The 24,717-nt window shown below is 40.2% G+C and overlaps 1 protein-coding gene across 1 annotated transcript in view; it reads right to left on the bottom strand.

The window, feature by feature from the left end:
• Window positions 1–2,355: 2,355 nt before the first annotated feature.
• baiap2l1a (BAR/IMD domain containing adaptor protein 2 like 1a) overlaps window positions 2,356–24,717 on the bottom strand; it is a 107,571-nt gene continuing 85,209 nt past the window's right edge. The window contains exons 13-14 of the mRNA XM_052021898.1: window positions 13,586–13,626; window positions 2,356–9,141 (exon numbers count right to left, since the gene is read on the bottom strand). Coding sequence (XP_051877858.1) covers window positions 9,069–9,141; window positions 13,586–13,626 — 114 coding nt within the window. The 3' untranslated portion in view covers window positions 2,356–9,068. The remainder of the gene's footprint in view (window positions 9,142–13,585; window positions 13,627–24,717) is intronic.

The raw sequence follows: 24,717 nt of genomic DNA on the forward strand, positions 1-24,717 counted from the left end.
GTGCAGTGCAGGTGGACAGTAATGTGCAAGGCCATAATGAGGTAGATTGAGGTCAAGAGTACATCTTATCATACTAGGAAACCATTTAATAGTTGTATAACAGCAGTATCAATGCTGTCCTTGAGCCTGGTGGTATGTGCCTTCAGGCTTTTGTATCTTCTGCCCGATGGGAGAGGGAAGAGAGAATGTCTGGGGTGGCTGCTTTACCAAGGCAGCAAGAAATGTAGACGGAGTCCATGGAGGGGAGGCTGGTTTCTGTGATGTACTGAGCTGTGTCCACAACTATGATGGCTAGGTCAAAGGGAGTATCAGTGAGGGTGACCCCAGGTTAGCTGTGAGGATGAATTTTAGAGGCACCTGGTCGATAGAAACAGAGGGGGGGGAGAGAAAATGAGTGAAAGCTATGGAATGAGTACAAATAAAGGAGTGTAAAAGTTGTAAAATGCAGGACCATAGGACAAGTCCAGCAGGTCAGATTGTGTTAATGGGGAGAGGAAAAATCGGTATCAGAGGTGGATGACTTGCAGAAATAGCCAGTTCTGATACAGGCAACAAGTCACCTGAAGCTGTAGAATTCAATGTCAAGTTCAAAAAGCTGCAATGTGAAGTGAGGTGCTGTTCCTCAAGCTTACATTGGAGCCTGTAACAAAGCAGGAGTCGCAGATGGACAGGCCAAAGTGGGATGGAGAATTAGTGGCAGGCAACCAGGAACTCTATTACCCCTGCAGCCTGAACACGATGCGGTCACCCGATCTGCCTTGGTTTCTCCAGCGTAGGGAAGTCTATGTTATGAACACCAAATGCAGTACACTAGAATGGAAGAAGTGCAAGTGAATCGTTGCTTGGGTACACATTATTCACTTAATATTTCATGCAATAAGCTCTCTACAATCTTGTTATACCAGGAATCATTGTCTGATTTGATGGTGAGATAGCTGAGTTTCTGTTTCCAGCCAGTTCCTGAAATATAAACTTTGGGCTGCAACTTTGTACATTTTCCAAGAATTTAAAGGAAACTTAATTCTTTACTGAATTGTACAGCTAGAATGCAACGTTACAGTTCCAGCACCCTCCACCCTAACACACACTTAAAGACCAGACCATTTCAAAACCTCAGAAGTTGTAAATGCATGGGATAAGCTGTCAACTGAACTTTTATTGCTGGTTCAATAGAGGTGGTTGACAAATAAAACCAGGGTTGGGTGATTCTCATTGAAACCTACCAAATACTGAAACGACATGGAGAAGATGTTTCAATTAGGAGAGTCTAGGATCCAAGAACACAGCCTCTGAATAAAGGGATGTCCCTTTAAAACTGTGATGGGGAGGAATTTCTTCAGCCAGAGGGCAGTGAATCTGTGGAAGTCATTGCCACAGACGGCTGTGGAGGCTAAGCCATTAGGTGTATTTAAGGCAGAGATTGATTCTTGATTGGTAAGGGGGTTAAGGGTTATGGGGAGAATGGGGTTGATAAACATATCAGCTATGATTGAAAGGTAAAGCAGACTCACTGGGCTGAATTGCCTAATTCTATATTTTATGGTTGAGGCTGATGATAATACAGATCAAGGTAACTGAATGCTGTTCCTAGCTCTGGGATCAGTGTCTACCAATGCCAGCAAGTTAAACTGTTGTGTAAGTCTACGTGGCTGTTAACTAGGCTTTGGGAAGAAACAGAAACTGCAGAATTATCTTGACAGAAAATGCTGGAAAAACTCAGCAAGTCAGGCATCATCTGTGGAAAGAGAAACTAATGTTTTGGGTCTGCAACCCTTCATCAGAAATGGGAAGGTCTCACCACCTTACCATTGCCAACATATTACACAGACAAAAGTCATTATTTATTAAAAGACAGGGAGAAAGAATTGGCAATAGAATTACATGCTTTCTGTCACTAAATTGGACTAATTACCCTCTGCACAGATATGAATCATTGATAATGGATCTAATCTTGAAGTCAGGCAATTATACCCTTATTTCTTCTGAAGCAGAGAACAGTTACTGGACTAGCAATATATTGCTGGTTGCTCCAGAGGGCACAGTCATAATCATTCATCTCAGTTGCTCCACCTGATTAGTTCACAGCGGTTTTGGTCTTTATGGGACAGCTGAAGGAGTGCTTTATGTTCATTGGCGCACCCACTGTGAAACACGGAGAAGTTGAACTACATAAACAAAAAAACATTTAAGTAGTAAACTTTAAGTCTTAAAATATTATTACATTTATGTGTTGAAGTACACAAGTTAAATTATAAATAGTTCTCCAAATGGGAACCAGTGGTGGGGGGGTGGGGAGGAATTTTAAACTGCTGCTGGGAGATTTCCAATGTTCTAAATGAACTTCAGTACAAAATACACATTTAAAATTATAGTTTTATTCAAAATAAACTGGTTTGTAATGATACAGATTATTGCACTTAAGACCATGGCTACATTTACAATACATTCTTCAGCTTTATGCCATTTTAATCTATACAATTAGGCAATAACTTTGTAGTATCAGAACCTGTAATATTATCAGAATGCTTCCCAAATGAGAAAATATAAAATGTTAGATCATAGTGTTTCAAATTTCTCTCTTCTACCATAACAGAAGTCAATTTAGCCAGGTGGACTCGTCTTCAGGCATTTCTGCATCCTCAAAGAAGTGTGGTCAATAGATCGTCATATGGAATAGAAAATGCCATCATGGGAGAGGAGAAAACAAATGCTTCATCTTCGTTCATTTAAAAACAATCAGCTAATCATTGAGCATCGTCAATGCTGGTCATGGAATTATATACCATAGTAAAAGGAACTGTACACTTTTAATTAGGTCAGTCTCTCTTAGAAACATCAAAGTACTTTTTTTAAAAAAATAAAAGCTTTCACTTTTTCTTTTAGACCACAGTGGCATCCTTGTAAATGCACTGGATCAATTTTAACCTAACCCACACGTTGTGAAACTGGCAGAATTCAACAAGGTCAGTTTTACACCCCAAAGACATTGGGTTTCCACTCAGTGAATAAAAGTGCAACTACCTCATCATTTCTATTTCAGGGTTTTAATTTAGAAACTTCTAGCAGAGAACTTAAAGTAATTGTCTGAGACACTAATCTAATTTTTCCCCTTCTGTAGCATCTCCCTCGAAAGAATTATGTCAAAATTTATTTTATCCATATTGTTTCAAAGGTAGCAGTCAATTCTGATAATTAGACCATTGTACCTTTAGAAGGCGCAGTGCCTAGAGGCAGCAATAATAGTGTTAGGAAACTACTAAGTACTTCACTAGTTTCCTCCAAGCAGTCTGGACGGTGATTTTGCATAAGATTACTGCTTATAACTATGCTAATACTGCACCAGCCTTAAACATTTAAATCTGCATGCACATTCAGATCTGATTTAATATTTATGAACACACCAATCTAAAAATACACAAATATTCATATGTGCATAAAACAGATGTTATGTGGTTGTGATAACATTTTTTAAATGTTAAGGAGCATCTGTTCACTAATTAGTGCAGCAATCAAATGAAATATTTTGAAAGAATATTTTTAATATATAACCATTATTTACGCAGCAGTTAGTCTTAAGAGTGTAGAAAATGAAGAGTTGAGTTTGGAAATGGAAGCAGGTTTGATTCAGCATTGTGTCCTGGATGTCACTTTGACCTGTATAATCTGTTTAAATAAGCAATCTCATTTTTTAAAAGCAGATTTCCTTTCATGCCAACTTAAAAACTAAAACTTAAAAAAGCCTACTCATACCCTGCTCCCCCTTTATGAACTTGCAAAACTCAAAATTTAAACTCTTTCAGCTTTCTTGTGTAAATGTTTCAACTCATTGGTGTGTATTCCTTGGAGTTTAGAACGAGGGGTGGCCTTATTCAAATAGATAGATCCTAAGGGGGCTTGACCGGGTAGACGTTGAGGTGTTTTCATTAGTGGGAGAGTCACAAACAAGGGAACATAGCTGCAGGTTAAGGGGCCAGTCATTTAAAACCGAGATGCATAGAAATTTCTTCTCTCCGAGGGTAGTGGATTTCTGGAATTCTCTGCCCGTGGGTGGTGGGGGCCACATCATTAGATATATTTAAGGTGGGGATAGGTAAATATTTAAAAGATCGAGGAATTGAAGGTCGTGGGGAATTGGCCTGGAAGAGGAGTTGAAGCCAGCATAGATCAGCCATGATCATATTGAATGGTGGGGCACGCTCCTATTTTCTTGTAGGATTGTCTGATAATTAGTTTTATCTAAGCTTTAACTGTTCTGTATTAAGGAGGCTTTCTGGAAATGCAAGTCTGATACCACATCTGGTTTGTACTGGTGGCAGGTGTTTGTCACCATCTTAGTGCATAAACAGTAGTTATTGGGATAACCAGTTTTCAATGGACAGATATTTCAGCTCTACTTGGAGCCAGAGCAAAGTCAGGGTAGTGTTTGCAATATAAAAATCTGACTTAGCAGATGTTAGACAGCTTTACCTTCCAACACCAGGTTTGTCTTAATTGGACATCAAGACAAAAGGCTAAAATCTGAACCCAGGCCTCAACTGCCTTCAATAAGCACAATTCAAAAAAACACAGAGCTTGTCCAACAGTCTCCTGCCCCAAACACCCAGTAGGGATAAAGCTATATTTCACTTGCAGACTTTACACTGATCCCTGCATACCTGGTGACTAGTCAAGAGAAAGTATGTATTGTCAGAGTTGTACAGCACAGAAACAGGCCCTTTGGCCCACCACGTCTATGCTGACCTTTTTACGTATACACTAATCCCATTTGCCTGCACTAGGTCTGTATCCTACTAGGCCTTGCCTAATAAGTGTCTGTCTAAGTGCATCTTTAACATAATGATTGTACCTCATTCCATCACCTCCTCTGGCAGCATTTCATTTAGCAACCTCTGTAAAAAAAAACTTCCCCCTTAAGTTCCCTTTAAAACTTTTTCCTTAAAACCATGCCCCCTTGTTTTTGATACCCCTACCCTGAAACAGGTTCTATCTAACCTATCTATGCCTCATAATTTTATACACCTCTAACAGGTCACCCCTCAGCCTCCTTCACTCCAGGGAAAAGAAGCCCAATCTATCCGGTCTCTGTATCTCAGCCACACTATCATTGACAAAAATGAGAACATACATTCATTTATCAACTTCATCACTGGACGAGTGTTTTTTTTTTGAAGAGTGATTATTGCAATTATCTGGACAAATATGCAAGTAATTTGTATATAGCAGTCCTACAGACATGATGAGAAGATTAGTTATTCCATTTAGCTGTGCCTGTAAATCCCAGACATTTGTTCAACTATGGTCCAGTGATATTCAAAAGGAACTCAAGAGTCATGTATTATTAACTATAGCTCTGCACACTAAGCAACATTGAAATATTAAAGCTCCTGGATAAACACAACCTCTAAAAAGATTTCAGAGTCTTGGCAAGTGCAATTTGAAATAAAAAGTTAGGAATATGTACCAGCCATGTATTGCAGTTGTTGTAAATGATTGCATAGACTTCCATGGTGGCATTCACAATATTTGTATTTTACAAAGCTTGGTTCGCAGAAAACCCTGAGGGATCATCAGCCAGGGTATTCTTCAGCTCTGCCCAGCCAGTGTACAAACAAGTTAAATGGGTTTATTAAATACCAACAATTAATTGCCAGAGTTATAATGCTGCTTCACAAACATTGCTGTGCTGGCACTGGAATGTCAGAAAAACGAGATGCTGAAAATTTTGACATGTGTGCCTACTTGTACTGTGAAATACCCAGAGGACAATTACAAATCTGGTCTCCCCAAACACTATACAAGTGAGGGTATTTTCAGTCAGGTAATTCACTCGGTCTTGTTAAGGTTGTTGGTAGTAGATTAAAAGGCAGCACACACATAGTTGTTCAACATTAAATCATATTGCTTAACTGAGATCCTCCCTATAAAATACACCATCATACAGTAAATGTTGTCTCTTGACAATGTATGTTACACATTTTATTGCATTTTCACTGGAGAGAGATAGATATTTGAAATCTTATTGCTAATCTCGTCATGGACAAACTCTCCTACATAAATTATATCCCTTCAGTGGGAAGCTTAATTCTAATACAGATTCTTCAGTAATGTAATGCTAAATATTTAGAATTAACTTTACCTCATCAATTTAATCACATTACATATTAAACAAATACTTTGGTTCTTCATCTGCATCTCTTCTACTTTGCAGAGTGTAGTGCTATTTTTCCCACTTATTCTACAAATTGCAGTTTCGAGGCAGGACAGAGACCTGAGACAGAATTAATCTAATATTGCTCTTAATAGAATAATTCAGAGATGAATATGACATTAACTATGTTTATGCTAAATATCATCAATAAATGCATGGGTTTATTGTGGAAACTACTGACAGAAACTGGAGAAAAGGAATGCTAAGTGACAACAGTTTAAAAAAAAATCACTGAAATGCAGCAACTAATCTACCATTCAAATATTAAACTTGCAATGGATTCTGGTCTCTTCCCTGCATCTGAGTCAAATCTTTGGGTTAAATACTTAAAGTAGAAATAGGAGCTGAGGGGGCAGTTACACTTGATGTGTGGTTACAGTCGAGCAACCAAAGGAAGAAAAAGATACTGATCGAGTCTGATTAGGTCAATTGAATGCAAGTCAGAGGCAGATGTACAGTAGAAATAAAAACAGAAAATGTTGGGGGCTTTCAGCAGAGCATGTAGCATTGGTGGAAAGGATAACTGATGTAATATTTTAGGTCAAAGATCCTGCAACCTGGTCTTTGATGTGAAACATTAACGGTTTCTTTCCACCAATGCTACCTGGCCTGCTGACTCTTTCCAGAATTTTGTTTTTATTTCATATTTCAAGCATCTGTAGTCTTTTTATTTACATATTCATAGGCTGATTAAACTTCACATGGCAATAACAGCCTTAAATCTTACTTCCAACATCAGCAGGATGAACAAGTCTTCAACAACTTAATGCAGTGTCAGCCTTGTGGAAAAGTGAACGGTGGAATTATTAAACCAATAAATACCAAACTCCACAGCAAGGTTATACGAAAATGTACAGGTCTCAAGTTCAAAATGGTGAAAGGCAAAGTCAAATTTGAGTTGCCACATTTGGAAAAGGCTTTTTAGATAGGAACTCTTTTTAGAGCCCTTTAAGAGTTGGATGGATGCAGATTTTCTTTCTTAATTGAATTGGCCTTCTGAATCTTATACACCTTGAAAAATGCACTACCACATGTTAAGATTTTGAATTTACATATATGGGTCTCATATTTCCCCATCTTTAGAAAGGCCCTGCAGAAAAATGCCTGCAACAGAAATGACATGCTATTTTAATTGCTCCATTGGCCATAGGAGTTGCATTTTGGTCCTAACACACAACTGTATTCAGATCTTTGCCATATTCACTGTTCATTTCTAAAGTATTGTCACCAGTCTCAGTAGGTTACATAAAGCAAAATACTCCCAAAGTCAAAGTGACAAATGCCTGAAGAGGTGACACAGAGGGTGATTAAAATAAAACAGACCTGATACTTCTCCATGCAGAAGGGAAAACCCCCACAAATTCAGAGAAAATATGCCTGAAGATGTGAATTGATAGGAATTGTTGCAATGGATTGAAGTGTAGGCAGGAGGTAAAAAAAAGCCACTGTGTTCAGACTCGCTTATTGGAATTTTGCTGTTTGCTACCTAGAGTCTATTCGACTATAACTGTGAAGCCCTCAGACCGAGAGGTAAAAGCACAAAGCATTTCTGCACACACAAATCATTTTAAAAGGGGATCATCTCTATGGCACAACTCAAAAGAACAAATGGACAGCACTAACCTTACTAAATATGCTTTCTTTAAATCAATTAATCTTTGGCTGATACATTTAGAATGCATTTCAAGTGGCTCTGCTGCAGCATTTAGGTTTCAGGAAGCATGCTGATCAGGCTACTGTAGGGCTGCGCATTTACTTACAGCAGCGATGGAAAAAAGGTGCAACTCAAATGCAAACGTTGGAAAAGTGCAGCAGTCCATCAGTATCCGTAATGGAAAAAGACAGTTTGAAATTCTAGCTGTGGCGTGGGTCACCATCAATTTAGACTGGGTTTGACGTGCAAAATGTCAAGTTCAAGTCAAAATTACCATGATATACAAAATATTAATCCATCTTTTCCTCGGTCAGGCTCATCTGTAAAATGTTTCACACATACACAAATTAAAATGCAAAATTAAATAGAAGAGGAAAGGAGGGAGAATATCTTTTGGATTCTCTCTTTTATGTCAAAATATGGCAATTAATACCCATCACCTTCAAACTGACTCCAATTAGGTCTAAATATAAAAAGGTCAGGGAAGAAGGGGGAGATGGGAAAGAAAGGTTCATAAATGGAACAGAAAATAGGAAAGAAAGATTAAAAGAAAACATACATCCCTGAGAGAAAAAAAAAATCAATAGATACAGCTGGTTAACATGTCTATGGCTTCCCTCACTGATGCCAAAACAAAATATGTTCTAGCCTATCACTAGTTTCATAAACAATGAGCCTGCATCTGGTTGTTGCGTGAGCACTCAAAGCCGGCACACGCAGCCTTTAGAACCTTATTCCTCAACAAACAATGAGTAATACATTTACAAGACTTTTTGAACAATATTTTTCACTAGATATTAAACATCAAATGTAATAAATTCCTGCTTAAATAGTACACAAGCTGGTACATGAGAATGTCTGATGCATTGGGATTTTGGAAGGCAACAACATTTTCAAACAGTGAATAAATCCTAACAAAAAAACTTCTTCCCCCTCCCCCCCCATGTAAATGTTTAGTAACAAGAGCCACTGTAAATGCTGTATTCTTTCATAACTAATAGCAACTGTCCCTCCATTATCTATATAAAATAGGAGTGATTTTACAATTAATTTGAATAATAGCATAAATAACTGATATTACAAGGATAAATGTAAAGACAGCAGCTTGTGTGGAAGGCATGATTGTATATATAATGTCAATTTAGAATAGCATCTGTTGGTTTCCATTTCACATCTGGTACAGGAGCTACATTTGTTACCCGCACACTAAATAACGGGTGCCGATCTGTCATTTGTGACCGTTGGTCGGAGTTTTACTGTAGCAAAAGGATTTCCCCCGCTGCAACAAGAGAGAAAGAATTACAGTTTAACTGGGGTGTCAATGAAATAACTTAAGCATTATTTTTCTACCATCACCATACAAGACTGAAAACATATACAAGATACGGTAGGGTGCGAAAAATTAATTGTATTATTTGGCCCCAAAATGATGCCATATACCAAAAAAGGACTTTGCAAATATAAGACGTCTGGATTTTAGTGCGATTTTGTTATTTATGTCTGCATTTTTTGGCAGCTGTGTTCATGCAAGCAAAGGGAATTGCTTATAAGTACAATTTTCTGTTGAAATCCTGTTTAAGAGTTTTCTCATATCAGAGTGGATGCTTCTTGCTGTTTTATTAATATTTATGAGAAAACTTGAAGAGGAGCAAAAGTTTGGGGGAGGAATTGTTTCAAAATATTAAACAATGTACACTGGGGAAAATATAATTGCCAGTTATCTCCAAAAAGGTGGTGATAGTATTCCCAGTTCTGTTGCTTTGAGGCTTTCAGGATGGAGACCCAGTAATGATTGAAGACCAATGATACATTTCCAAATCAGGATTGAGAGAGATTTGGAGAGGAGCTTGCAGGAATTGGTGTTCCCATGAACTAGATGTCTCTGTTCTTCAAGATGATAGAGACTGCATGTTTGGGAGGCATGAGTGATGCTTTGGCATGCTACAGTATATTTTGTAGATCGTAAATTGGTTTATTATTGTCACATGTACCAAGGTACAGTAGAAAAACTTGTCTTACATACTGTCCATACAGATCAATTCATTACACAGTGCATTGAGGTAGTACAAGGAAAAACAATAACAGAATGCAGAATAAAGTGTTACAGTTACAGAGAAAGTGCAGCGCAGGTAGATAAGGTGCAAGGTCATAATGAGGTAGATTGAGGTCAAGTCTCCATCTTATCGTGCTAGGGGACCATTCTTATAACTGCGGGATAGAACTGTCCACATTCATAGATCCCTCAAGGTAGCCATGCAGATCGATAGGGTTGTTAAGAAGGTGTATGGTGTGTTGACCTTCATTAGTCGGGGTATTGAGTTCAAGAGCTGCCAGGTAATGTTGCAGCTTTGTAGAACTCTGGTTAGACCACACTTGGTGTATTGTGTTCAGTTCTGGTCACCTCATTATAGGAAGGATGTAGAAGCTTTAGAGAGGGTGCCGAGGAGATTTACCAGGATACTGCCTGGATTGCAGAGGATAGGTTGAGTGAGCTAGGGCTTTTCTCTTTGGAGAGGAGGAGGATGAGAGGTGACTTGATAGAGGTCTACAAGAGGCATAGGTCGAGTGGACAGTCAGGGCAGGCACAGTAGTGTAGCAGTTAGCGTAACACTATTACAGCACCAGTGACCTGGGTTCAATTCCAGCCACTGTCTGTAAGGAGTTTGTACGTTCTCCCTGTGTCTGCTTGGGTTTCCTCTAGGTGCTCTGGTTTCCTCCCACATTCCAAAGTTAGGAAGTTGTGGGCATGCTATGTTGGCGCCAGAAGCATGACAACACTTGCGGGCTGCCCCCAGAATGCTATGCAAAAGATGTATTTCACTTTGTGTTTCGATGTACATGTGACTAATCAAGAAATCTTACATCTTACTTTTTCCCAGGGTGGAAATGGCTAACACAAGGGGGCATAATTTTAAGGTGAATGGAGGAAGGTATTGGGGGGGGGGGGGTGATAAGTGTTTTTTTTTTACACAAAGAGTGGTGGGTGTGTGGAACACACTGCCTGCAGAGGTTGTGGGGGCAGATACATTAGGGACATTTAAGAGACTCTTAGATAGACACATAAAGGACAGAGAAATGGAGGGCTATGTGGGAGGGAAGGGTTAGATATATATCATAGCAGAATGTTGGCACAACATTGTGGGCCAAAAGGCCTGTACTGTGCTGTAATGTTTTTGAGCTTGGTGGTACCTGCTTTCAGGCTTCTGAATCTTCTGCCCAGTTGGGGGGGGGGGGGGGGGGGGGGAAGGAGAAAGAAAGAATAGAATAGAGAATGTTCAGGGTGGGTGGCCTCTTTGATTACGTTTGCTGCTTTACTGAGGCAGCAAGATGGTACACACTGCAGCCACAGAGCACTGGTGGTGGAACAACTGAATATTTAAATGAGTGATCATGAAGCAGGTTGCTTTGTACTGGATAACAAACTTGAACGTACATTCATACAGGTATGTGGAGAGTATTCCCTCACATACTTGATTTATGGCTTGTAGATGGTGGAAGGGGTTTGAGGTGTTTGGAGGCAAGTAACTCATTGCAGGACAACCAGCCTCTGATTTACTTTTGCAGCCAATGTTTGTAATGACTGCTCCAGGTACGATTCTGGTCCCAGGATGTTGATGGTAGGGGATAAGTAATGGTAAAGCTGTTTGAATGTCAGTATCAAGGCAGGTAGTAAGACTCTCTCTAGTGGGAACGTGCCTTTGTGGCATGAAATGCTACTTGCCATTCTTCAGGTCCTGCCTCAACATTGAGCTGGCACACAGCAAGACCTCCTCAGACTGCTTCATTATCTGAGGAGCTGCAAATAGACCCTAACATCCCACTTCTGACCTTATGACAGGGAGGAAGTCACTGGTGAAGCAGTGCAAGATAGTTGTGCTTGGAACTCCTGCAGCAACAAACAATAAAACTATTGAATACTATTGTTACTTCCATGTGGGTGTGACCCACAACACTTTCTTTCTACTCAGATGAACAGGGAGATGCTCAAGTGGTAAGCAACGTTGGCACTGTATTTAAACCAGCTGGAGAGCTGATTCAAAGCAAATCAAAATATGCTATCAACACTCAGCAGGTCAGGCATATCTGGAAAGGGAAATAGTGTTTCAAGTTGAATACTCCTTCATCAGAACTGGAAAGGAGAGAAACTTGGTAGTTTTAAGTTGCATAGAAGGTGGGAGGAGAGACAGAGAGGACAATGGGAACATGTGTGTTACTTTTGGGCTAGGGGTGCTGTAGGGATTGGATTCCATGCACCTTCATCTTCTGGATCAGCCGATTAGGAGCGATCTTGTCAAATGCATTACTGAAGTCCATGTATACAACATCCACTGCCCCACCCTCCAATCATCTTTGTCACCTCCTCAAAAAAACTCAACCATTCATAAGACACGACCTCCCCCACACAAAGCTATGCTGACCATCCCTAACAAGTCCACACCTTTCCATATGTGAGTAAATCCTATCACTAAGAATCTTCTCCAATAATTTCTCTACCACTGATGTATGGCTCACTGGCCTATTATTTGCTACATTACCCATATTGCCCTTTTTATCCTTGGACAACCTGCTTCACTGTCCACTAAACCACCAACTTTGGTGTCATATGCAAACTTACTAATCATAGCCCAACACATTTTTAATTCACTTTTATTTTAAGATGTTACACAGCATTATGATAAATTTCCCAGTGAAACCAGGCAAGTAACATGGGAACCAGGACCTAGTGAGCTGGAAGGAGCATGGTCACTACAGCGCCAGTGAGCCGGAAGGAAGGGAGTGCAGGAACAGAGGCCTCGCGAGTCAGGAGCACGGCAAACATTAACTGGTGAGCCAGATCCCAAACCATTAAAATTTCCGAATGGTGGGATAACAAATTAATCAGAGTTTTACTGCACTGCACAAAGCCAAATCACTCAATCTGTATTTGTTTACTCCAAAGCAGAGATGACCACATTGTGCAGATCAAATGCAGTAAGCCTGATTCAGCCCGTAGAAGTGATTGAGCTTTTTGTTACCTGCCACTTTAATTCTCCATCCCACTCTGATCCATGTCTGTGACCTCCTGCACTGCCCAATGCAAGCTCGAGGAACAGCACCTCATCTTCTGCCTGGGCACCTTGCAATCTTCGGGACACAGTACAGAATTCTCCAGCTTCTGATAACTTACTTTCTGTGTCTACATCAGAACTGAATATTTTTGCTCCAAGTCATCTGTCAGTGACATTGGCTCAGATTCTTTCCCCTCTCCATTACCATAGCTTGACCTGCCAGGGTTGCCAAGGGAATGAGTTGTCAATGGAAGAAGTTAGAGGGTGTCGAAGCTGTCCAACATATTAACAACTCATTACCACAGCAACCCTGACCTCAATCTATCACAGGTACTACCCTTAAAAGAGTCAGAGCACTTAAAGCGGGCTCTTCAGCCCACCATGTTCACACTGACCTTTGTGACAATCTACACCAATACCACTCATCTATCCATCTCAACCCACAGTCTCTCTGCAACACAACCTTCCCCCCCCTTTCCCAGTTCTAATGAATGGTCTTTTGGTTTGAAATGTTAACTATTTCTTTTTCCACAGTGACTGCCTGACCTGCTCAGTATTTTCAGCATTTTGTTTTTGTACTACATTTCCAACAAATGCAGTTTTGATGATTTTCAAAATATGCTGCTGTTGAGCACACACGTGGGAAGATTATAAAGTTGTGGCGATATCTCTTACCTGAGGAAAGGTGGTTTCATAGTGCCATTCACCTCTGAACTCTAAAAGGAGGAAACAAATTTGATAATGCACAGGGAATAAAATGATATTTAAAAAAAGCCAACCTTAACTACATTAAATTTACCATTCATGTTCTGACAATGCATTGTAGACCTTGTATTGTGTTTTTCACTGGACAAAGATGGATAATAGAATTAACTTTGCATAAAAAAACACTTGAAATTTGTGCTGCAATTTCAATGGGAAAAATGGGAGTGCTTGATATGCTACAGAGCAAGGAGGTTTGTGCTGACCAAGGCCAGGGTAGGAAAAGAAGTGCTGCGTTGTCCTTGGGTGTCTGGAGCATACAGGAGTGATCCTTGCTGGAAAGCCTGCATCAGTATAACTCAAGTGTCCACAACGTTCTTTGTCAAGGCACCTTAGGAGTAGTCACAATTATGTTCCTGAGGACTGTCAATCCTTTGGATTTTTTTTTGTTGAGTATACTTTAGTACAAGAGGCAATTTGGTGACGGGTTGGTGGTGGCAGAATATGAAAGAACAGGTTGACCTTTGAAATGTGTAAAATTCTTCTGGGCTTGGCAGGGTAGACATAGAAATTGTGTTTCCACTGGCTAGGGTATCTACAACCCAGCTTCAGTCTCAGAACAGATGGTAAACCACTCAGTACAAGGATGCAAAGGTAGCCTCTGCTGAATTCCAAGAAGTAGTAATCATTCAAAAATGTTATGTCTGGTAAAACATGAATTACAATATGACCATCATTGCCCTGAACCAACTGATAACTAACTTTGATTTAATTGTGGTTAATCACCAAGCAGCTCTAATCTAACAGAAATCATCAACCAAATGTCAAATGTTTCTCTCTCATCAGGAGCTACCAGGCTTGCTGACTGTAGCTTTTTCTGTTTTTATTTCAGATTTTTAGCATCTGCAGATTTTGTTTCCTAATCTAACAGAGCAGGGATAAGTAAACTCAAAGTTCAATTGGTGAAATACAGTGAATTGCTGTAAAAATAAACTGAGTTTTGTCCCCATCAGTACTTTTAAAAGACTGTTACAACGGGACCATATTCTGAAGCTGACTTGGTGGTGGTGGTGGTGGTTTTTTTTTGAGGGGTGGGGAAGCAGGTTGAGGAGGTGGATCCATGGGAACAGGCATATTAAAATTGAACACTTCTGGATTTGGAGCTTTTTCCTCCAGCAATGCTTTAGTTTGTTCCATTGACTCAAACCGAGTGATTATCAGTATTTTCTCTTTAAGTACAGAATGATTCTTTTAAAATAAACACAATTATTACCAAATTATATGATCAGCTTTTAAAAACATTTTTTGGATAAATATTAAGCCCTACTGGGGACTACACTTTATTGGTGAAAAGGGATAATTTCATTCCTATGCCACATGCTCCAGTTATATAGAGGCTTAAGGTTCCCTTCTTGCAGTACAGACCTCACATCACAGGATGGCAGTATTTAATCAGGAAGCTGGCACATAGGATCATCAGCTTTTCCCAACAAACCAACTCATTAGCTATTAAAACACGTTTTTTTTAATGGCAGCATTCTCTAAGTTCCATGTATGCACACTAATGTAAAACATGCTCAAGTGCAAAACAAAAGAAAATTAATCTAATACTTTGAAAAATGCATAAACTTGTGAGAGAAACTGACAGACAATAGATCTCAAAACAAAATGAAGTTTTCCCAGAACAAAAACTGAAAAAGGATCCAGTTGTGATCATCAACATTGGCACTAACAACATAGGTAGGACTGGGAAGGACATTTAGCAAAGAGACTATGAGTGGCTTGGGGCAAAGTTGAAAAGCAGAACCACGAAGGTCATTACCTAGCCACATGCAAATTGGCAGAGGGCAAGTAAGATCAAAGAAGTAAACATACAGCTCAAAAGGTTGGTGTGGGAGAAATGAGCTCTGATTCATGTGGCAATGACACCAGTACTGGAGCGGGGGAAGAGCTGCCCTGTTGAGATGGACTTCATTTGAACTATACTGGGAGCAACGCTACGGCAAATCACATAACTAGGATCATAGACATGACTTTAGCTTAAATGGTCAGAGGGGTTGAAATTGGTTTATTATTGTCACTTGTACTGAGGTACAGTGGAAAAACTTGTCTTGCATACCGTTCATACAGATCAATTCATTTTACAGTGCATTGAGGTAGTGCATGGTAAAACAATACAGAACGCAGAATAAAGTATCACAGCTACACAGAAAGTGCAGTGCAGGTAGACAATAAGGTGCAAGGTCATAAGGAGGTAGATTGTGAAGTTGAATCTCCATCTTAATGTACTAGGGAACCATTCAATAGTCTGATAACAGCGGGATAGAAGCTGTCCTTCAGCCTGGTGGTACGTGCTTTCAGGCTTTTGTATCTTCTGCCCGATGGGAGGGGGGAGAAGAGGGAATGTCTGAGGTGGGTGGGGTCTTTAATTATGTTCAAGTTATGGGAAGTTTATTGAATTGAAGATTGAAGAGGTGAATTAAAATCAGAGGGTGACAGCAAGGGGCAGAAAATTTAAGCAAGTGTGTGACAGAAATTAACCCAAATAAATGAAAATTGTGAAAAGTCAAAGCTTAAGATTCTTTATCTGAATGCACGCAACATTTGTTACAAGGTAGATGTATTGGCAGCACAAAAATAAATAAATTTAATAGGTGTTATAGGACTTGGTTGTGGGGTGACCAGGACCTCAATGTTTCAGAATATTCAATGTCCCAAAACAGAATGGAGGTGAATGGTGTTGTTAATCAAGGAGGGTGTCAGGGCAGTGCTGAGTAGTGATATAGATGCAGTGGATTGTTATGTGGAATCAGTTGAGTGGAAATAAGGAATAGCAGGTAAAAGGATCAACCTGTGGTTTATAGGACCCCGCCCCCCAAAATGTTGCCTCACAATAGGAAAAAGCATAAATGGGACAATACCAAAGGCATGTCAGAAGGGAAATGCAATTATCATGCACAATTTTAATCTGCATATTAATTGGACTATCAATCAACTGGAATGCACCAAGGATCATTTCTTACAGTGATACGTTATGGAACCTACTCAGGAACAGGCTATTTTAGAGTTTATCATGTGCAATGAGGTAGGATTAATAAGAGACTTTGAAGTTAAGGATTCTTTAGAGAGAAGTGATCACATGATAGAATTGCAGATACAGCGCAAGGGCAAACAGCTCAGGTCCAAAACCATACAGTCATACAGCACAAGAACAGGCCCTTCGGCCCAACTGGTCCATGCAGACCAAGATTCCCATTTGCTCACGTTTGGCCCATAGCCCTCTAAACCTTTCCTATCCATGTACCTGTCCAAGTACCTTCTAAATGTTGTTACTGTACCTGCTTCAGTCACTTCTTCTGGCAGCTTGTTCATATACTGACCACCCTCAAGGTGAAAAGATGTTTTTACCTGCTATTCTTTATTTCAACTCAATTGATTCCACATAACAATCCACTGCATCTATATCACTATTCAGCACTGCCCTGATACCTTCCTTGATTAACACATCAAGGTACGCACTGACACCTTCCTTGATTAACAGCACTCCCAAAGTTGCCCCTCAGATTCCTATTAAATCTCTTCCCTCTCACCTTAAACCTATGCCCTCTAGTTCTTGATTCCCCAACTCTGGGAAAAAGACTGTGCACATTCACCCTATCTATGCCCCTCATGATTTTATACCAGTGTCATCAACTTTAAATAAAAAGCAACTACAAAAGGTATGAAGGAAGAACTGTCTACAACGTAATGGGTAAAAAGGTTAAAGGAAATGTCAGGAGGTGAGCAGTGGGAGACATCTCATCATGCTCAGCAGATATTGCTCCCAATCAAAGAGAGGAATTCAGTTAGAGAGATAATTAGTAAAGGTGGCCAAAGTAAAATATTAAAAAAAAATTAAAGCAAAGTAGCAAACATTAGTGATAAACTAGAGGACTGAGAACCTTTCAGGAACCAGTAGTTAATGAGGGGGAGAAAAGGATCGAAAGTAACCAGTCCAATAATATCAAAACAAACAGCAAGAGCTCCCATGGATATATAAAAGTGAGGATAGGTTAGGTAAATGTGGAATCCCTTGGGGAAATAATAACAGGAAATGGCAGATAATTTAAACCAATACTTTGCATTAGTAATCTTGGTAGATGACACTGCATATTTCGAAAAGAACAGCAGATGGGCTAGGTTTAAATAGGAGGAAAACTTGTAACAATTCACATCATGAGGAACAAAATATTGTGAAAAACTAATGGGTCTAAAGACAAACAACTCACAGAAGCAGAGAGCCTGCATCCAATGGTTTTAAAGGATATTGCTGTCAAAATGGTAGAACCATACGTTGTAATTTATCAAAACTTGCTCAGTTCTGGGAGAGTACCAGTGGATTGGAAAACCAAATTTGTGATGCCCTTGTTCAAGATGGTTAGGAGACAGAAACTATAGGCTAGTTAGCAAATAAGTGGAATACAGAGAGATTGAGGTGTTCTTGTACGTGAAACACAAGATGTTAGAATGCAGATGCAGCAAGTAATTAAGAAGCATTTTGATTTTAATTGCTAGTGGGTAGAGTTTAAAAAAAGTATTGCTACAATTGTACAGGGTGTCGGTGAGACCACACCAAGTGTATGTGTACAGTTTTGGTCCCTTATTTAAGAAAATAGCGGCGTTAGAGGCAACCCACTCAGCTAATTCCTGGGATGAGAGGGTTGTCCTATTACAAAAGGCCAAAAAAAATTAGATCTGTATTCTTGGAATTTAGAAGGTGTTGTCTTATTGAAACATCTGAGATCCTAAGGGGGCATGACAAGGTAGATGAGAGGTTTCCACTCACAGAAGAGTCCTGAACAAGAGGATGTAGTTACAAGAATACAGTCATTCAAAACTAAGAGGCAGAGGAAGTTCTTGTAGAGGGTGGTGAATCTCTGGAATTTTCTATCCCAGAGGGTTGTGGAGGCCAGATTACTGGAGATATTTAGAGGAAGATACATTTTGAAAGATTGGGAAATTGAGGGCTATGTGGCATAGAAGAGAACCTGAAGCCTAGAGTAATATCAGCCATGGTAATATTGAATGGAAACGGGTTTGAGGGGCCAAGTGGTTTATTTCTGCTCCTATTTTCTTGTGAGAAATAAAAGTGAAACTTCTATAACTGGTAATTTTGTCCAACTCAGCAAAACCTTAACAATAGCGATCCACCTTAAAAAAGAGCCAGATGCTGGACAAATTTTTGGAAGAACAATATGGACTCCTAAGTACCAGTAGCATGGCTGAATTGCACCCTCACTTTCAACAGCAAGGTAAAAGTGAAGACACAAACTAGTCTTCAGAATGGAGCATAGACCCTCTTAGCAGTTACTATAGCCATAACCCTAACCCATCAGAGTTCTGTGTTTCTGTTGGACCTTCAGTCACCACACCAAGGCATTGGATGTGCAGCTAAACATGGCCCTTTTCACCATAACTGGAGCACTGAAGTCAACAGTTCCCAACACTGATGAAAATTGTGCTCCTTGACATTCAAGGGGAATTTGATGTTATCCACTCTTCTCTGTGAGCAAGTTGTACCTGATCCATAGCAGGACAGAAGACAATGACAAGATCACACCTCATATTAAGGAATCCACAGTGGAAGACTACACTGATTCACCTCATTTAAAGCAAGCAAAAAAAGAGATCATAATGGAACAAATTTTCTGTACCGAGAACTGTGACTATTGCTACCAGCCTCTTGATAGCTTTGACCACTGGTGATTCGTCCAAGGTATTCGAGGCTGAAACCAGCCACTAACAATCACAAAGGTTCTGGAGTAAACAGCATGGTCTAAGGGCAGATAATTGGCAAACTTGGGTGGCTTGTCACTCACAAGATCCAACACTGCTTTGGGGCTAAAATTCTGGCTATCTAACAACACCTCTCTAAACTGGCAGCTGTAGTTCAACATGAACTTCTGCATTGGGAAATGGCAATAAATGTCAATAACCACAACAGTTATGTCCCAAGAATGAATCAGAACAATTCTTATGCACTATGCATTACTTTACACATTTACCCATGGGACAAATACTTGTTTTAAAGGGGTTTAATTAATATTTGATATAGCTGGTTTTAAAAAAAAGTCCAAGTAAATATTCCTCCATATATTTAGAAAGTAAAATGTTTAAATTAAAACATTGTAAGTACAGAATAAAATTGTGGTGGGTCAGGTCAATGAGAAATGTTTACACAGGCTGTGTAAATCTTTATCCTGTGCCTTTCAAGATAATTGCCTCAATATCTAGATTCAGAAAATGAGCTTAAAAGAAGTGGCCTGAGGTTTGGGAACATAATGAATTAGCTGCACTGTCCAAAGATGAATCAGTTAGAGAACTGAGGCGAGAAAGAATATTAAGCTTGCAGACTTGTCTTTATTCCTCCAGCTGGAACGATACTCCACACAACAACAAACTTGATGTTCAATTGTTCTGTGGATAGCACACACTGAGTTGGCATCTATAGTGATATCTTCAATGTCTCCAGTGGGTTGCAACCAAGTCTATAGGAGTTTGTGGTGAGAGATTCTCTGGTCTGGTCTGTGGTCAGCTACATACAAAGCAGTAGCGCATCTCAAGAACAATACTATAATATTGATGGTCCCCAGCTCAGCCTGGAATGGCTCCTGTCTGAGTGCCATTTCCTTCTGGAATAGATAGTGTTGCATTGTCAAATAGGAATGCAGAGATACACAGCCGAAGCAAGCCAGTGGAATAAAATTCCGAGTCATGGCCTATGACACTAGTGGCATAGTGATCCAGCTAGTAGAGCCATTGCCTGACAGTGCCAGAGAGTTGGGTTCAATCCTGAACTTGGCTGCCGTCTACGTGGAGCTTGCAAGTTCTTCCAGTGACTGTGTAATTTCCTCCAGTTGCTCTGGTTTCCTTCTGCATCCCAGTGACGTGTGGGCTGATGGGGCAATTTACAGTGGCCAATTAATCTTAGTGTGCGGGTGAGCGGTAGGTAGAATCTGGGGGGAGTTGATGAAAACGGAGAGAGTAAAATGGGATTAATGTAGGATTAATGCAAACAAAAAAAATAAAAAAAGGGTGGTTGATGGTTGGGTGTGAACTCAGTGGGCTAAAAGGGCCTGTTTCCATAATGTATGTTTCTGTGTGGAGGAGATAGATCAGAATGTTTCTGGGGTGGAGCATTTCAGCTACAAGGGGAGACTGGATATGTTTTTTTATGGAGTGGAGAGGCTAAGGGGTCATCTGAATGAGGTGTAAATAGGGGCAGAGATAGGATGGAAAGTGACAAACTTGTCTCTTTAGCACAGTTTGAGGAAAAAGCTTTTTTTTACCCCAAGGGCAGCTGAAATCTGGAACATGCTGCCTGAGGGAATGATGGAGGCAGGTACTCTCAACACGGTAGCATAGCGGTTCAATTCTAGCTGCTGTCTGTAAGGAGTTTGTACATTCTCCCCAGACTATGTGGGTTTCCTCCGGGTGCTCCGGTTTCCTCCCACATTCCAAAGATGTACAGGTTAGGAGTTGTGGGCATGCTATGTTGGTGCTGGAAGCGTGGCAACACTTGCGGGCTGCCCCAGAACACTCTACGCAAAAGATGTATTTCACTGTTTCGATGTACATGTGACTAATAAAGAAATCTTATCTTAGATGAGAATGTGAAACACCATAGTATAGAAAGCGCCAGCTGAAATGTAGAGATTAGTATAGACTGGTATTTGATGGCCAGCATGAAGGGTCTGTTTTCTTCCTTAATGACTCAATGACTACGTGCCCAGGATGATAACCTTACATCTGAACTGTCGAGCCAAGACATGAACGTTCATCTGAAATTGCCAAATTCATTGTTGACAGTTGAGGCTGTAGTGTTCCCAGATGGAACAAAAGAAGCTACTCCTCCAGCTTATGTTGTACTTTGTTGGAACAGTGCAAGAGACTGAGGATGGATATCGCATTGGGACTCGTAGGAAGACTTAAAGTGAGAGGGAACTGGAAGTTCAGGGTCACGCCTGCAGATTGAATGCAGGCTTTCTGCAAAGCAATCAACTGATCTGCATTTGGTTTCTCCAGTGTAAAGGAGAGCAGCAAACAGAATATAAGGAGGAAGTGCAAGTGAATTGCTGCTTAATCTGGAAGCTGCCTTTGAGTCTCTGAATAGTGGGAAGGGAAGTAAGAACGTAGGTGTTGCATCTCCTACGACTGCATGGGAAAGTGCTGTGGGAAGGGGAGTGACTGTTCATGGAAATAAAAGAATGAACCAAGGAGTAAACTGAAGGGGACTGGGAGGGAAGGGATGTCCTGTTGAAACTGGTGGAAATAACAGTGAACATGGAGGCTGGTGGGGTGGAAGAGGACAGAGGGAACTCCTGTTTTGCAGGTAAGGAACCTACTCTTTGGGCCCCTGGGTGCAGTAGGAATTGCACAAGGGGTACAAGTAGGAGATGGTCCAGTGTTACTGGTTGGGTGAAAGACAATGATTTACAGTATAATCAAAGAAAATTCATATTACACAGCATTTTTAAAAAGTAGAATTCCCAGAATGGAGAGCTGATGCAAAAAAAAAAACAAATCGGAACAATATTTCAATTTAAAAAAATCCCCAACCACAATAGCTTCGATTTTGTAAGCTGGGAACAGGAAGAGAAAACAGGTTTCCTTTGAAAGAGAGAAACAAAGGACTGCAGATGCTGGAATCTAGATGAAAAACAGTAGGATGCCGGAGGAAATCAGCAGGCCAGGCAGCATTCACGGAGAAAAGCAGGTAGTCAACGTTTCGGGTCAGGACCCTTCTTCAGGACCTCAAAAGGTTTCAAAGGTTTCTTTTGCTCTTGAATGTTAAGTATAAGCTTTAGGTGAGGGTGTGGTGAATTGACTCCATATTCAAATAGCCCGTCAACAAGCTCACAAACTAAAAATCGCTAACCAGAGGTGGTCTGAGAAGGTGAGCTGTACTTATGGAGCTATACACCAATTTGAGCGACCTCCAGAAAGATCCTCATTAATATAACAAAATTAATGTCGGTAGTAATATCCCATCCTTGCTGACAATCAACACCGGCACACCTCAAGGATACGTGCTTAGCCCACTGCGCTACTCTCTCTACACTCATGACTGTGTGGCTAGGCACAGCTCAAACGCCATCCATAAATTTGCTGATGACACCACTGTTGTTGGCGGAACCTCAGATGGTGATGAGGCGGCGTACAGGAATGAGACAGATTGGCTGGTTGAGTGGTGTTGCAACACCAACCTCGCACTCAACATCAGCAAGACCAAGGAGTTGATTGTGGACTTCAGGAAGGGGAAGTCAGGAGAACACACACCAGTCTTCACTGATGGGTCAGCTGTGAAAAGGATGAGTAGCTTCAAGTTCCTGGACGTCAACATCTCAGAGGATCCATCTTAGGCCCAACTCATTGATGCAATCAAGGCGGCGGCACGCCAGTGGCTCTACTTCATTGGGAGTTTGAGGAGATTTGGTATATCAAAGACTCTTGCAAATTTCTACAAATGTACAGTGGAGAGCATTTTGACTGGTTGCATCGCTGCCTGATATGGAGGCTCCAATGTGCAGGATCGAAAGAGGCTGCAGAGGGTTGTAGACTCAGCCAGCTCCATCATGGGCACCATCCCCACCATCGAGGACATCTTAGAGTCAGTGCCTCAAGAAGGCAGTATCCATCATTAAGGACCGTCAGCACCAAGGACATGCCCTCTTCACATTACTACCATCAGGGAGGAGGTACAGGAGCCTGAAGACCCACACTTATCGTTTCAGGAACAGCTTCTTCCCCTCCGCCATCAGATTTCTGAATGGTCCATGAACACTACCTCATTATTCCCCTTTTGCACTACTTATTTATTTTTGTAACTTATAGTAATTTTTATGTCTTTATGTCTTGCACTGTACTGCTGCCGCAAAACAAATTTCACGACATATGTAAGTGATAATAAATCCAATTCTGAATGTCTTCAATACACAAGTCTTTAAATCAAATACTACAAAAATGTAATCGATATATTTTTGGAAGGTACACAAGGTCAAAAAGTTTGTGTAAATGTGCATATTAGATAGATCTAGGTTGTGTATGTGTTTCTTTTCCCCAATAACTCTCATGCAACACCAAGATAATGCAGCAAATGATTTCAAATGACGGAAACACAATTTAATGCTTGGGGTGATGAGCTACTAAGTACTTTGCTCATATTGCATGCCTTTCTACATTAAACATTAACTAGTAGCTTTATAATATTGAAGAAATTGGTTCTCATTTCAGACAGAATCACCTGTTCACGTCACATGAATCTTCTGTGGAGCTGCAAGCAAGCTGCTGTGCCAAGTACTTCTTTCAATTGCAATAAATCCTTAGATTGATAAAACAATTACAGGCAAAGGACATGCTGATCCAAATATCAAGACTAACTTCCCAGCCTAATTTATCACTACCACTTAATGCACTAGTTGCAGTTTTTACACATTGGCTTTTAATAACTTCACAAGTATTGATTTTTCTTTTGTTTTGATCAAACTAGAATTTATAGTTATTATTATAAGGAATGCATCTGAAAACTCTTGCACTATCCAAAGATAGCTCACAGATGTACAGTGAAGCTTGTAAATGTTTTAAAATATGTAAATTTTAATTTTTGCTAAAGTTCTATGCTCAGGGCAAGTAAAGCTGCTACTCTTGGGGATCCTACTATTTTTGGCAATGTTACCAAAAAACATTTCTAGGTCATACACAGCGCAAAGTAATTCTCTACACCCTTTCCTCCTAAATGTGTCTCTGCTCAAACCCCAACAAAACACCTCCTGTTTCAATGAAGAATTCCAAATTTCATATACTGTTCATCCTTACGGCTTAATGCATTTTGTCATTTGCACTCCTGAATCAACTAATCCCCAAGACTATTTATTCATTACACCAAACTGAAAACATGGGCATAATTTTATCTATATCACATGCTAAAATAATGTATATGGCTAAATAAACATGAATTAGTATAGGGCAACTTTTCCAGCGACCAGAGAGCAGAGAGTGCCGGAAATTAACGAGGAGCGATTTTTTTTTCTTTCTAGCGTTCGGGATAGCGGCGAGTGACTGCGCAG

The sequence above is a fragment of the Pristis pectinata genome, chromosome 8 (genome assembly GCF_009764475.1).
Source record: "Pristis pectinata isolate sPriPec2 chromosome 8, sPriPec2.1.pri, whole genome shotgun sequence".
Classification (NCBI taxonomy): Eukaryota; Metazoa; Chordata; class Chondrichthyes; order Rhinopristiformes; family Pristidae; genus Pristis; species Pristis pectinata.